The sequence below is a fragment of the Pituophis catenifer genome, unplaced genomic scaffold, assembly GCF_029215685.1.
Source record: "Pituophis catenifer annectens isolate HBS135680 unplaced genomic scaffold, rPitCat1.0.hap2 SCAF_3, whole genome shotgun sequence".
NCBI lineage: Eukaryota > Metazoa > Chordata > Lepidosauria > Squamata > Colubridae > Pituophis > Pituophis catenifer.
Window position 1 is genome coordinate 9,984,112 of NW_027256883.1, and position 15,383 is coordinate 9,999,494.

Consider the following 15,383-nt stretch of genomic DNA (forward strand, 5'->3'; position numbering starts at 1 on the left):
GGATGAAAGAGCCACATGCGGCTCCAGAGCCGCAGGTTGCTGACCCCTGGTCTACTCCACGTTCTTTGTTCTTGGAGGATCAGCAAAATGATTTGTCTCACCTGAGCCATTTTGGTTATGTGGTTGTAGTGGTTATGCACCAGACTAGAAATCAGGAGACAGTGAGTTCTAATCCCACCTAACACATGAAAGCCTGCTGGGTGACTTTGGGCCGATCACTAGGAGACTGTGAGTTGTAGTCTAACATTAAGAGCCTTGGTGGCCCAGTGGACTAAACTGCTGCTGTTAAAGTAGTACTTAGCTGCCAGCTGCCTGCAATTACTGCGAGTTCAAATCTCACCAGGCTCAAGGTTGACTCAGCCTTCCATCCTTCCGAGGTAGGTAAAATGAGGACCCGGATTGTGGGGGCAATAAGCTGACTTTGTATAAAATAGAACACCACTCAGGGGGGGCCAAAAAGCCCTACTAAGCAGATATATGCAAAAGTATGAAGGCTATTGCTTAATGCATTGTAAGCCACCCTGAGTCTCCGGAGAAGGGCGGCATATATAAATTGAACTAAAAAATAAATAATAAATAAATAAATTAGGTATAAAAACCAGCTGGATGACCCAGTCACTCTCTCAGTCCAACTGACCACAGAGAATTGTTGTTATGGGAAAAACAGGAAGAGAAAGGAGTATTAGATATGTTAATTGCCTTGAGTTTCTTATAAAGTGATAAAGGTGAGATAAATCTCGAAAAAAAAAATTCTAGAAGAGGGGGAAAAACCCCAGCAACTATCATCTAGGTGCCCAACACCCTAATTGTCATTTACCTTAAAAGGGTAGCAAAGCAAATGATCCATTTAAACCGAAATCTCTTGAGTCGTCACTCAATGTGCTTTTAAAAGAATCTTTGGGTTTGTACAAACCTGATCCGAGAACTTTCCCGTGTTTAAATCGAGACGATGATCATTATAAAAACCAATGCCATTCTTTTTTTTTTTTTTAAAAAAAAAGAAAATCTTCAAACACACCAAAGAATCATGACAATTAAGAGACCAATATATGTCCTAAACATTCAGCTGGGACCTTCTCCAATTAAGAATGCGCACTACGCAGCTGAGTCTCTAATTAGGAACCCCAAAGAGAACAGTCTTGATGAACCGTCTAGCTTGAAATGAACAGAGTGATTCATGTCTTTGACAGGTGCCTTTATCATCAGTAGAAATGCAGGCATCCTGCAAATGCCATCTGAATATACAGGCAGCCCGGCATCAAATTACTCTGTGCATGCTGCATTGGATTTAAATCACCTAAATCTGGGTACATGAGGTCAGTTTATTAGTTTGCCAAATCAAAGTGCCAGCTGTTCAAACTGATTGCTTAATGTTCCTTTGCAAGAGGGAGCAGAAGCGAAGACTATTCATCTCAATCAGGCCGCTGCAAGACGAAGAATGAAATGCTATTGCAAAAACATTTGTTCTGAGTCTAACCTTTCCTGATGTTGTATAAAAGCATCGGGGTTTTCCTGGCCACGTTAGCTGGAAATTATGGGAGTTTAGGACTGTCACAGCTGGTTATCCCAAAAAAAAGTTTTCTTCGGTGATAGAAGTTAAGAGACAGGAATACATTTCACCCTCCCGACAATAGTGCTTATTTTCAGGGACGTGGCAATATCTGCACATAAGCCACATGATATTAGACGCCCTTTTCAGTCCAGTGTATAAACTGGTTAACAATAGAATAAGACGAATATAAAAAAAGATGTTAACGCTTTAGTACAGGGGTCGGCAGCCTTAAACACTCAAAGAGCCACAAAAGTCCTAAAGGGAAGCACCTGTTTAATTCTGGAGCTGACCAGAAGTCCAGTTTCCCCATCATAGTCTCCTCCTAGCGTGGCATCCTTTTTCCTCTGCTGACCAAAAGTCTGGTTCCTCCACCATAGAGTCTCCTCCTAGCGCGGCATCCTTTTTCCTCTGCTGACCAAAAGTCTGGTTCCCCCACCATAGAGTCTCCTCCTAGTGCGGCATCCTTTTTCCTCTACCTGTCCTAACCAAAAGCCCTATCAATTGTGGAGCCGACCAGCAACAGGGAGCCGCAGCAGAGGGATGAAAGAGCCACATGCGGCTCCAGAGCCGCGGGTTGCTGACCCTTGCTCTAGTAAGAATGCAGAGAAGAGCAACAAAAATGATTATGGGACCGGAGTCTAAAACATATGATGCATTTTATGAGTGATCGCAGGAACTAGGTATGTCCAGCCTAATGAAGAAAAGGACAAGGAGTGACATAATAGCAGCCTTCCAATATTTGAGGGGCTCTTAACAGATGGGGGGGTGATCTGTTCTCCAAAGCAAGGAGAGGGCAAGACAAGAAATAAGGGATGGAAAATTATCAGAGATCCAACCTAGAATTAAGGAGAAATTTCCTGACAGTAAGAACTATTAATCAGATTATTATTATTATTATTATTATTATTATTATTATTATTATTATTATTATTATTATTTATTGAATTTATATACTGATGAACTATATACAGATATATACAGATGAACTGTTTACCTTGAGAAATTTTAGGCGCTCTATCATGGGAGCTTTTTAACAACAGATTGAACAGCTGCTTGTCCGGAATGGTATAGTGTCTCCTGCTTGAGCTGAAAGTTGGACTAGAAGACTTCCAAGACCCCTTCCAACTCTGTTATTCTGTAATTCTGCAACCTACTACTAAAAATTGACTTTGTATATAGATTATTTTCGAGTTACGATGAATCTAGGAAAGGAAATTTGCGACTTAAATTCAAAGTTCCAACATTCAGCACCCCCTCCATGGTCACCCCCACCCAACGTAGGGTGCTCAACAACACAGCTTCATTTATGGATGTTTGGAGCATCCTGTGCAGGGGTGGGATCCTACCGGTTTAACAACTGGTTCGCTAAACAGCTGAGGGGTGGCAATCCACTGTGCCGCGCCGATCAGCTGGGCCTCGGAAACGGAAATATAGGTGAGTATAACGCAGGGGCGGGTGGGCGGGCCCACTTCAAAATCGGAGCGAACTGGTTCGCTCACGGCTGAAACTTGGAGCTAATGGTTCAAGCGAACCGGTCTGAACTGGTAGAATCCTACCACTGGCCATGTGGCCCCATTTTACTACCGGCAAAACCACACCCACGGCGAACCACTGTGTCGAGCCTCGGTTGGGTCTCGCCATCAATGGGGAGGACGATGAGGAGGGGGCGAGCTGCTGGACTCTCCGGGGGCGTGTCATCAGCTGTTTGAGAAGTCTTTACCACTCGCGCATAAAACGAAGCAAACACTTTCATCGGAGATCGGGCATGGAGTATGCAGATGACGCTGCCTTGTGATGTAACAGAGGCGCGCTCCTCCTACAGGCCAGCTATGGGAAGGAGGGATGATGTTGACTGTTTGATTGCCAATTGATTTATTGTACTCCTCCTTCAGGCCAGCTAGGGGAAGGAGGGGTGATGTTAACTGTTTGATTGCCAATTGATTTCTTACTGCGTTTATAAAAGGCGCTACACTGCGATTGCATGTAGCGCTAACTTTAAACGTTGTTTCCAGCTTGTGCCTTTCTCCTGCCTGTGTTTGCTGTGCCGAACCTAATTAAAGAAATTGCAACCGCTTTATTCCGTTCTGGTGGTGGCTTGTTTCCAGTACAGTTGGGTGGACTAGCCGAGACACTGGTTCAGTTAACAACCACAACACGAAGAGTTGTAAAAGACTTTGCACAGCAACAGAAATTTTGGGTTGAATTTTGATCATAAGTAGAGGACTACCTGTACAATTTTTTTTTTCTAGATCTAAAGTTTGTCCAAATAACGAACAATGGAGATAAAAGTTGCAAAATGCTTGTGAATTATTGAGCTTTAATTTCTCCTGTCTGTAGATCAGGGACCTCCAAACTCGGCAACTTTAAGACTCATGGACTTCAACTCCCAGAATTCCTCAGCCAGCCAAGGTTGGAGACCCCTGCTGTAGATCACAGCAACTGGGAGATGGATCTTTTCTTCCAGCCTCACATATCTCCACTCTGTGGTTTGCTTATGAACATATTGTTGTTGGGAAAATCCCGTGTCGTTTGGGGAAGGGTCTCTTACATTGTCAGCCCTTCTGATGAGATAGCTTGTCCTCAGTTTGTAGACCATCCATTTCTGAGGTACGTCTTTTCTGCCTCTGAAAGAAGGAAGCGTCTCGTCATTTCATAAAGCCAAACAGACAAATAAGTCACTTGCTTTTGTGCTTAATCTGTACAATTTTTTTTAACCTTTCAAACGCACTGATTAGGCACGCACTGACTATCATGTTGTCAACACCTTCACAAATCTCGGCAGACTGTACTTGCTGACTAATTTTGTCTCTGAGCTGCATTGCCAAATAAATTTGTCCCATATGTCGAATTAAACCAATTTCTTTATGTTGGCACAGCGGTTACACATTTACCTTGGTCTGTCTAAAAAAAAACTGAATTTCACCTCTAGAATTCACTGTCTTCTACAAATAACCAATTATGCACACGAGATGTCAGGATTCAACTCCCTCTCTCCATTCTGGCCCATTTGTGTCTCATTCTTAGAAGTACTTAATTAAAAAGGAATTAAAACAAAGGAATGATAAGACCAAGCCATGAAATCCTTCACAGGGTAATTGCTTTAACACCGTTGCATGTTGCCAATGAATGCCTTCCACAAATTAATGGATATTATTGATCTGAGGATAGGTTCAACATGAGCACCTGACTAGGGAGAAGGGAAGCAAAGAAGGACCATTTAGGGGAAGAGATCAGGCAGATCAAAAATGAAAGCATCGTACTGAGAAGCTTTTGGCTTTCCCAATCTCTTGTATTTGCTGTAGTAATTTGTCTTCTGTGTTTATTTATTTATTTATAAAAATTTCTATGGCCACCCAACTCACTCTTAGTGACTCTGGGCAGCTTACAGGTGTTGTGGCCCGCTGGCGGCCAGCGGAGCTGGACAGTGAGGAGGTTGGGGAGGAACATGGGCCAGTCCTGGGGACTGGGAAAAGCTCAGACGAGGGCTCTGTGTCGGAGGCAGAGTGGGAGCTAGATAGCAGTGAGGCGGAGGAACAGCTGGAGCCTGTTCCCAGTGTATGCATGCGCAGAGCTGCCAGAAGACAAGAACAACTAAGAAAGCAGAGTTGACTTGGGAGTAAAGCCACATCTTGGAGACGATTGGCCCCTCCCGTAGGAAACAAAAGAGGAGCGAATGGGGAGGGGGCTTTTTCAGGAAACAATTTGTTCGTTTGATCGTTTCAATAGTGGAAAGTTCTGTTCGTGACTCTAAGAGAGTCTGTGCCAAGTTTTGTCTTACACTGCATTTGGAGACAAGTTACATGGCAGCTTGCCAAGCGAGATAAGGTGTGTCGATAAATACTGTATTTTTCGGAGTATAAGACGCACCTTTTCTCCCCTAAAAGGGGGTGAAAATTTAGGTGCGTCTTATATACCGAATGTAGCCCCGCCTTCCCACTGCCCCCCACCCTTTGACCTCTGCCTCGCAGCAGTTACCTCCTTGCAAGCCAACAGCAAGAAAAAACGGCTCCTTTCAGCTTCAGCACAGCCTAATTAGCGCAAGTTGATTGGATCAGCCTCCCGACTCTCAGCTGATTTGCTCTCAGCTGTTTTGCGCAGGGCTCTTGCTGCTTGCTGCAAAGAGGTAAATTGCTGGAGCAGATTTTTTTCCCCTTGTGCTAATCGAGCTATGCTGAAAACGAAAATGAAAGTAAAGCAGGCTGTTTGCTGCAACGAGGCAAAATTGCTGGGAGGCAGAGGGAGATTTCTTTTTTTCCTTTTCCTCACCAAAAAAGGTAGGTGCATCTTATACTCCGGTGCGCCTTATACTCTGAAAAATACAGTATTCCTTTGAAAAACTGTTTGGGCAGGCCTTGCTGACTGTGAATGAAAGGAATTCACAGTCCTGTAAATAAAAGAGGTTTTGCCGGGACCAAGACTCTGCTTCCTGCTTTTTAAGGAAGCCTAGGTGCGAACAACAGGGATTAAAAAATCCAATACAAAACCCTTCATTAAAAGCAATAACCTGTAACCCACTGTTACAACAATCACCTAAGCTGTTTAATGGGCTCCATAAGGAGTCCGGTGGCCTCATGGTTAAGATGCTGGTTTGGAGGTTAGCGAACCTGTGTTCGAGACCCAAGTGCTGCCGTAGGGCGGAGTGAGTTCCTGTCCTTCGCTCCAGCTCCCACTGGGGACATAAAAGGAGCCCTCAACTGGGCATCTCCTGGGCACCGGCTAATCCTTTCAATCAACCGAGGTGCTTCTGACAAGAGTGTGATGTGATGGGCTCCATCCCTCTCTGGCCCGTTGGCAAAGCCAGGTCTTCAGGGCTTGTGAAAAGGGTGTCAACGTGGGGGCCAATTTTATCTCCACAGGGATAATGTTCCACAAGGGAGGGAGCCACCACAGAGAAGGCCCTTGTTGGTGCCGCTAGATCAGGGGTGGGCACTTTTACAACCTATGGCATCCTGGGAATTGAAGTCCAGAGGTCACAAAATTTCCATGGGTTGCCCACCTCTGCATTAGATAGACCTCCTTAGGAGAGTGGACCTCTGCCTCCCTTTTGCAAATGTTTTCTTTTTCAACAAAGCCAAGAGTGGAACCTCACCATCCTGTAGATGGTAAATGTGAAAGAAAACTACTCATCATTCTCTTTATGTTCTTTTTTTTGATATTTGCCCTTTTAGGTAATGATTCTGATGTTGACCTTAACAGGAGGGAAGATGAGCGAGAAAAACCATCCAAGAGGCAGCGGGTACAAAGGACCGAGAAAAATCTGTCCTCAAAAGAAGCCGACTCAGGAGCTAAGAATCCTATTATAAGTGTGGTTTTGACAGCCCACGAAGCAATTCCAGGTAACCACAACTATTTTGGGGGGGGACGGGGGATTTTTGTCTGTCTTTCTTTCTTTCTTTCTTTCTTTCTTTCTTTCTTTCTTTCTTTCTTTCTTTCTTTCTTTCTTTCTGTCTTTCTTTCTTTCTTGCTTGCTTGCTTGCTTTCTTGCTTTCTTGCTTTCTTTCTTGCTTGTCTTCCTTCCTTCCTTTTCCCTATATCTTCCCTCCCATTCTCTCCTTTCTTCCTTCCTCCCTCCCACTTTTCTTTTTTTCTTTTCTTTCTTTCTCTTCATTTCTTCCTTCCTTTTCCCTATATCTTCCCTCCCATTCTCTTTCCTTCCTTCCTTCCTTCCTTCCTTCTCTCTCTATCTTCTCTCACATTCTTTCCTCCCTCCCTCCCTCTTTCTTTCTTTCTTTCTTTCTCTTCCTCCCTCTTTCTTTCTTTCTTTCTTTCTCTTTCTCTTCCTTCCTCCTTTCCTTCCTTCCTTTTCTCTCTATCTTCCCTCCCATTCTTTTCTCCCTCCCTCCCTCCCTCCCTTCTTTCCTTCTTTCCTTCCTTCCTTCCTTCCTTCCTTCCTTTCCCTCTATCTTCCCTCCCATTCTCTCCTTCCTTCCTCCCTCCCACTTTCTTTCTTGTTTTTCTTTCTTTCTCTTCCTCCCTCCCTCTTTCTTTCTTTCTCTTTCTCTTCCTTCCTCCTTTCATTCCTTCCTTTTCTCTCTATCTTCCCTCCCATTCTTTCCTCCCTCCCTCCCTCTTTCTTTCTTTCTTTCTTTCTTTCTTTCTTTCTTTCTTTCTTTCTTTCTTTCTTTCTTTCTTTCTTTCTTTCTTTCTTCTCTTCCTTCCTCTCCTTCCTTTCTTTCTTTTCCTTCCTTATTTCTTCTCTTCCTTCTTCTCCTTCCTTCCTTCCCTTTTTCCGTCCTTCCTTCCTTTCTTCCTTCCTTCCTTTATTGTTATTACAATTAAGGCAGCAAACATATCCAACCTTTATTCCTCCTCCTGTTTTCCCCACAACAACAATCCTGTGAGGGGGGTTGGGCTGAGAGAGAGGATAATTGTCCCAAAGTCACCCAATGGCTTTCCTAGCTAAGGTGGGACCATAATTGACAGCCTTCCAATTTCTAGCCTGGTACTTTAAGCACTAGTCCATACAGGCTCTCGTTAGATGACACATTTCTTTCCCCTTCCCATCAAGATGATCTAGTTAGGCCCTCACGTACTACGCAGTTATGGATGTAAAAGAATCTGCATCCCTACAGTTGCATTTCAGTGTAAAATATACGGCTTTTGACCCAAGAGCTAGAAGATTTTGCCAAATCATGGGGAAACGGGGGCTCGCTTCTTCTCTGCTCATTAGACTTGCAAAGTGGAAAAAAAAAAAATGGAAATTATGGATGGTAAACTTAGTTGCCTATAAATAATGCAGAATTCTAGATGGCTGAGTCTCGGAGCTCGAGGGTGAGTGGTAAAATAATAAGAGTTTGAGGGCCCGAAAGCGTTTTCTGACCCACATAAGCTTTAATTCTTAGAAGAATCAACTTAAGTTCCACTAATGGGCTCATGTGCATTTAGGTTAATTGCGCAGAGCATAGGAATTACATGGGTGACCTGGTCTCAGAATGGCCTTCAAATCTTTACCAGAATGGAAGGACAGAGAGTCTCACGCTACAGCAAATCCTTTCTTTTCTGGGTTGTGCAAATTTTGCCTTTTGACTGCACAAAATAAGATTATTCCAGTACATGGAATACGCTGGATTTGAATGATAAGATATGGACTTCTTTTTAATCGACTGCTAACGGTAGTCCTTGACTTACAACGGTTCATTTAGTGACCCTTCAAAGTTACAACAGCACGAAAAAAAGTGACTTATGACCGTTTTTCACAGTTATGACCCTTGCAACCTCCCCATGGTCACGTGACCAAAATTCAGATGTTTGACTCATATTTATGACGGTTGCAGTGTCCCGGGGGTGTCATATAATCCCCTTTAGTGACCTTCTGACAAGCAAAATCAATGGAGAAGCCAGATTCACCTAACAACCTTGTTACTAACTTAACAACTGCAAGCGATTCACTTAATAGATACAACAAGAAAGGTCATAAAATGGGGCAAAACTCATTTAACGAATGTTTCGCTTAGCAACAGAAATGTTGGGCTCAATTGTGGTCATAAGTTGAGGATTACCTGTATAGATATGGACTTCTTTTTAATCAACTGTTATTCCATGGATGCAATGGAAAGATTGATAAATATCATTTCATGTGGTCAATATATTATTTATTAGCCTTTTATCCCACCTTTATTACTTTATAAATAACTCAAGGCAGACCTTGCATTCCTTCCTCCTCCTATTTTTCCTACAACAACCCTGTGAAGTAGGCTCCCTGAGAGAGAGCAATTAGCCCAAAGTTACCCAACCAGCATATAATGACGAAAACTAGGCTGAATATTTTTGTGTTGGCTATACAACTATTGTAAGTTTTCTTCTCCTTTCTCTTTTCACAATAAACTATATTAAAATGTTATCATCCTTCACTTGGACTTTGTGAAGTGGTGAGGTTCAAATTTTTTGGACTGATGCTTTTTTTTGTGGTTGTTTTCTTTCCCCAGCAATTTCAAGCAGACTTTCGGACAAGAAATGTTTTCCATCAGGCTGGTTATAGCCCCATAGAGACATTGCTTAAGTAATTGTTTTCTCTTCCTCTTTCTGGACCTTCACTAGATTGCAGGAAGAAGAAGAAAAAACAAGCTTTATTTATTTTATGCGATTGGTCCAGGGGTGAAATCCAGCAGGTTCTGACAGGTTCTGGAGAACTGGTAGCGGAAACTTTGAGTAGTTTGGAGAATAGGCAAATGCCACCACTGGCTGGCCCCAGGAGTAGGCTGGGAATGGAGATTTTGCAATATCCTTCCCCCAGGAGTGGGGAGGGAATGGAGATTTTGCAGTATCCTTCCCCTGGAGTGGGGAGGGAATGGAGATTTTCCAATATCCTTCCCCCAGGAGTGGGGAGGGAATGGGGATTTTGCAGTATCCTTCCCCTGGAGTGGGGTGGGAATGGCGATTTTGCAGTATCCTTCCCCTGCCACGCCCACCAAGCCACGCCCACAGAACTGGTAGTAAAAAAAAATTGGATTTCACCACTGGATTGGTCTATTGGCCGATATAATAGAAACTCTCGTACTGTCTTGCCTTTTACAAGTGTAGGTCATCAGTGCTGTATGTTGAACAGAAAAGCAATTCCCATTTAAGACATAAGTCAGGCCTCCACCTTCAAAAGAAGAGGTGTGGATACATAACAAATCTGTAAATACGTACTATCCTTTACTGCATAATCTGCCCTTTGAGGCTGTTGCGTATGAGTGAAACCGATTTAGTTGTGCTGGTCATTCTTTGGTTGCGCCCTTGGGCGAGTTTGAAAGTTTGCCCATGTTGGGGTACGGCAGTGTGATGCTTGCAGGCTTTTAACCTTTTATTTAGCAGTCTTGCGTGTAGGTTATGTTCTGTCCCCGTACCCCACACGCACCCCCACAGACGGCCCGGAGTTAATAAGCCACACGACAAAACTCTTTGAAGATAAAGCTGGCAGCAACCCAGTGGCTAGCTGCCAATTCAGACTTTACTCACACAAAACAAAGATTAGACTGCCAGCATTCCAATAAAACAGGCAGAGTGTCAACAATACAAGGATTAATCCAAATGCAGTCCGATAAAGCAGGCAAAGTCCAGTAACACAGAGATCATGGAGTATTTCCAGTTTTTGCTCGTCACAAACTGAACCGGCCACCACACCCACATTTATACCCTGTGGGGTGTGGTCCAGTGACTCAGCTAATCTCTGGCACGCCCTACCCTCTGCTGTGCACACTTCTCCCTGCACCTCTGTCGTGGGTCCAGCCAGCACTTATCTTCTTCATCGCTCATCGCGCTTCTTCATCGCTTCATCGCCCTTCAACGGGGACGTGCTTGGCTCTGAGCCTATCGTTTGGCCTTCGGTGTCCTCCGGAGGCATTGCCAGAGAGGAGGGTCCTGGAGAGGGAGGCCTTGCCAACTCCTCTCCCTCACTCTCAGAGTCTGCATCTGTCGATAGCCCAGGCTCAGGCAACGGAGCCACAACAGGTTAACCTGACTTGTTCATCCTCCAAAAAAGAGACCTGGAAAAAAGGGAGAAAAAAAAATGAACAACTTCAAGAACACGACAGCAGAAAAACGTTTTCTCTCGTGGATTTTACGTTGAAAATATTTTTGGTTATGTTGAATCTTGTAAATGCAACCTCAGCATCCTTCCTGTTGCAAAGAGGAACATTTTTCTCTTGTGTATAATCCCTTTAATTTCATGCATCTGTAATTTCTGCATCTACAGTATGTATTCCACTGTCTGTTTTCCTCTACATCTAACGATCGATGCATCTGTGGAACAAAAGCTATTCCTTTTTACCAGACTCACATTCCCTTTTAACTAGTCCTTCCAGAATAACAGAGTTGGAAGGGACCTTGGAGGTCTTCTAGTCCAACCACCTGCTCAGGCAGGAAGCTCTATACCATGTTTTCCCGAAAATAAGACCCTGTCTTATATTTTTTTGAACCCCGAAATAAGCGCTTGGCCTTATTTTCGGGGATGTCTTATTACTTTGGGGCGCGTGGAGCAAGATGGGGTTCCTCTTGCCATCTTACCTGATTTCCAGCTCTGTCTCCCTAACCCGAGGAAATGGTGGGGACCGGCTGCACATGTGTTTAAATATTTTCAGGGAATGTCCTATTTTAGGGGAAACAGGGTACTATTTCAGATAAATGGCTGTCCAGTCTGTTCTTAAAAACATCCCATTGCTGCTTCTTTCTCTCCAACCAGCCAGATGTTGTGGCCCGTCAGCGGCCTGTGTGGATTGTAGCTGATTCTGACAGCGAGGAGGCTGGTGTGGTGTTGCACCAGCAGCCTGTGCAGCTGGCACTCGAGTCAGACAATGAGGAGGCTGGAGAAGATGTGGTGCCAGAGGCGGAGATTCAGCCAGGGCCTTCAGAACCTCCAGAAGCTCCTTTAAGTGAAGAGGACGAAGGGGAGGAGCCTCTTCTCAATGCATGGGCACGCAGAGTGGCCAAAAGGCAGGACTGGCTCCTCAGGAGGGAGGTCTCCTCGAGAGTAAGGCTTGGGGCTAATTGGCCACTCCCTTAGCCTATTTAAGGAGGAACGCCGACTGAAGCAATTTGTAGGGAACAACTTTAGTTCATTCTCCTGCAAATTGCTTCTGGGCTTTCTGCCAACTTTTGTAAGATTGTGATTACTTTATCTTTGTTTTCTTGTAGGCTGTTAAGGAAGTTTATTAACAGCCTTTGTTTGGAAAAGACTGAGTTATTTTAGTAAATTTAAGTTTTGTACAAACTTTGTGTGTGCTGTGTTCTTTGGGGTCCGTAGCTGGGGCAGAACAGCCAGATATACATAGTCCTTGATTTATAACCACAGCTGAGCCCAAAATGTTTGTTGTCAAGTGAGACTTTTATTGAGTTCTGCCCCATTGTACAACCTTTCTTGCCACAGTTTGTTAAGTGAATCACTTCCATTATTAATAGCACACAGTTGTAAAGTCAATCTGGCTTCCCCATTGACTTTTGCTTGACAGAAGGTCACAAAAGGAGATCTCATGACCCCGGGACATTGTAAATCATCATACATGCATGCCAGTTGCCACACATCTGACTTTTGATCATGTGACCATGAGGAAGTTGTAACAATCATAAGTGTGAAAAAAAAACAATCATAAGTCACTTTTCCTGTTGCTGTTGTAATTTTTAACGGTCATTAAATAAGCTCTTGTAAACTGAGAACTAGCTGGAATGCTTTTAAAAACATCGGTGCTTTTCAAATCTTTAAAGAGAAAAGTGTTAACAAAAGAAAGGACCATTCTCCATATTTCCTCCATACTCCATTTTTAAGACTGAACACTTAAATGTATGTTATTTCTCTAAATAAGTATGAGTAAAACTAGTTGTTGGGCAATAAAGGAAAAAATGAGATGAGCTACAGGGGGGAAAAGCACTCATTATTGTTTATCAAACAGCTTTCTATTCGGTTCTAAATGTCAGCTTTTAGCTTTATCTCTTTTTTCCCAGGTTTTTCTCATGTTGTCTTCTTAATTGTTTGCTACTCATTTCTCTTTGCTCTGTTTTTTCCCCGTGGCCTTTGTAGATAAGCTCTCGTGTTGAAATTAAAATATGAAGCCATATTGTTCACATTTCAAGATTGTTAATCTACTGCCGCACAAAAGCGGTGTTATTCTTTAACAACAAAAAACAAAAAGTTGCTCATTAACTAACATAAGTTGTTAGAGCTGAGCTAAAACTCAGCAAAGGGATATTTCAGAATTTGGGTGATAATACCGAGATGGGAAATTAGCAAAAAATAAATAAATAATGGTGAATGAATGGATGAGAAGAAGCAACATTTAATCCAGGGGTGAAATCTAAAATTTTTTGCTACCGGTTCTGTGGGTGGGGCTTAATTAGTGGGCAGGGCTTGTGGTAGGGTGACTGGGAGGGCGTGGCTTATTGGTCAGGTGGGCGTGGCCAAGCCAATGTCACTTCTTTGCCCTTTTTTAACCTACAAAACACAACACAACACAACTGGCTCACCCACTATATAAAAGCAGCTGTGCTAGACCGAAAATGGCCCCTGCAACAAGCAGGAACCTCACACAGCCACAAAAAGCCCCAAAAAACCAACTTTCACACTTTACACACACAAAATTCCACATACAGCTTTGTGAGATTTTGTGTGATTGTGTAGTTAAAGTGAAACACTACAGAAACACACAAAATCTCAGAAAGCTGCACAAATATTATTTTATTTTAATTTATTTTTATATAAAAGCAGCTAAATTTAAAACTTTCTAAAGTTTAAATGGCTAGGTCTAAAAAAAGAACAACTAAAAAAACCCCCAATTAACTATTTTTTTAAAGCTCCCAAAGGGGAAAAACTTACCCAATAGAACAGGGGTCTCCAACCTTGGCAACTTTAAGACTTGTAGACTTCAACTCCCAGAATTCCTCAGCCAGCTTTGCTTTGCTGGCTGAGGAATTCTGGGAGTTGAAGTCCACAACTCCCTGCCTGCTTGATTGCAGGCAGGGAGATTCAGTTGCTTGCTGATGCAATGGATTGCAGGGATTACAGCAAGGCGTTGCGACCAGCAGCTAAGGTAAGCAAGCTGAGGGGGGGAGGGGGAGGGATTTTTGCTACCGATTAGCAGGCAACTCAGCTGGGGTCATCAGAGCTTGGATGGTCAGAGCCATTTAAAAGGAAAAAAGTTTTTTTCTTTTACATGGCTCTGGTGATCCAAGCGGAGTTGCCTGATTAGCAGGCAACCCAGCTGGGATCGTCAGAGCTTGGATCATCAAGAGCCATTTAAAAGAAAAAAAAGGCTCTGATGATCGCACGGCTCAGCTGGGCATGCAGGGCGGGGGCAGGGATTTTTGCTACCAGTTCTCCGAACTACCCGCCGCCATCGCTACCTACTCGCCCGAGCCGGTCCAAACCGGGAGCATTTCACCCCTGATTTAATCGTTCCTTGGCTTGTCATTTCTTACTACCAGATGTCCTCAAGATTGTCTCTTCCTTCTATCTAGGTTAGATTTGCTTCTAGGTTCAGAGTAGTGCTACTTGTAGGGGAGTGTTAGGGATCAGTCTACATATTCAGATTCAGAAGCTGAAGAGTTGACCACTTTGAGCCTCAGTTTACATATGGAGATCTTGGCTGAGCTGGTGGAGGAGTGAAGCTGGGACTTAGTCTGGAATCATTACATAGGCAAAAGAGGACAAGGTCTGAACCTCCCCTTGAATGCTGGTGAACCTTATCTAGTCTTGCCCAGGTACAAACTGCCAGGCATTGAGCAATAAAGTACCATATTTTTCAGACTATAAGATGCACCGGATTATAAGACATACATTAGTTTTTGGGGAGGAAAATAAGAAAAAAGCTGATTGGCGGATGGATAAGCCGCCTGGAATATCCCCAATCAGCTGTTCCCAGAGGTGAATTTTAGCAACAGGTTTGTTGGTTGTGAGCTCTGCACTTTGCTTTTTCAGCCTCTGAAACCTCCATTTCAGAGGCTTTTTTTTAACTAAAGCTCCATTTCAGAGGCTTTTTTTCTGAAGCTCCGTTTCGGAGGCTTTTTTTCTGAAGCTCCGTTTCAGAGGCTTTTTTTCTGAAGCTCCGTTTCGGATGCTTTTTTTTCTGAAACTTTGTTTCAGAGGCTTTTTTCAGCCTCTGAAACCTCCATTTGAGAGGCTGAGTATATTCAGAGTATAAGACGCACCCAGATTTTCACCCTCTTTTTTGGGTGAAAAAGGTGCGTCTTATACTCTGAAAAATACGGTAGGTCATTTGAACTCTTCACATATGGGACTGGTTTTTCGTACCTGAAAGGAATTAGCTAAAGAGAGTGTTCTTCAGGAGACTCACTTGTCTTCTTGAAAGAAAAAAAAAAATGTCACTCAATGTATTGGTCAAGCTGATGTCCAGTTACAAAA

At 43.4% G+C, this 15,383-nt stretch overlaps 1 protein-coding gene across 1 annotated transcript in view; it reads left to right on the forward strand.

The window, feature by feature from the left end:
• Window positions 1-15,383, forward strand: part of ZFAT (zinc finger and AT-hook domain containing) — a 127,178-nt gene that overhangs the window by 36,686 nt on the left and 75,109 nt on the right. The window contains exon 4 of the mRNA XM_070940314.1: window positions 6,721-6,888. Within this exon, the coding sequence (XP_070796415.1) occupies window positions 6,721-6,888 (168 nt within the window). The remainder of the gene's footprint in view (window positions 1-6,720; window positions 6,889-15,383) is intronic.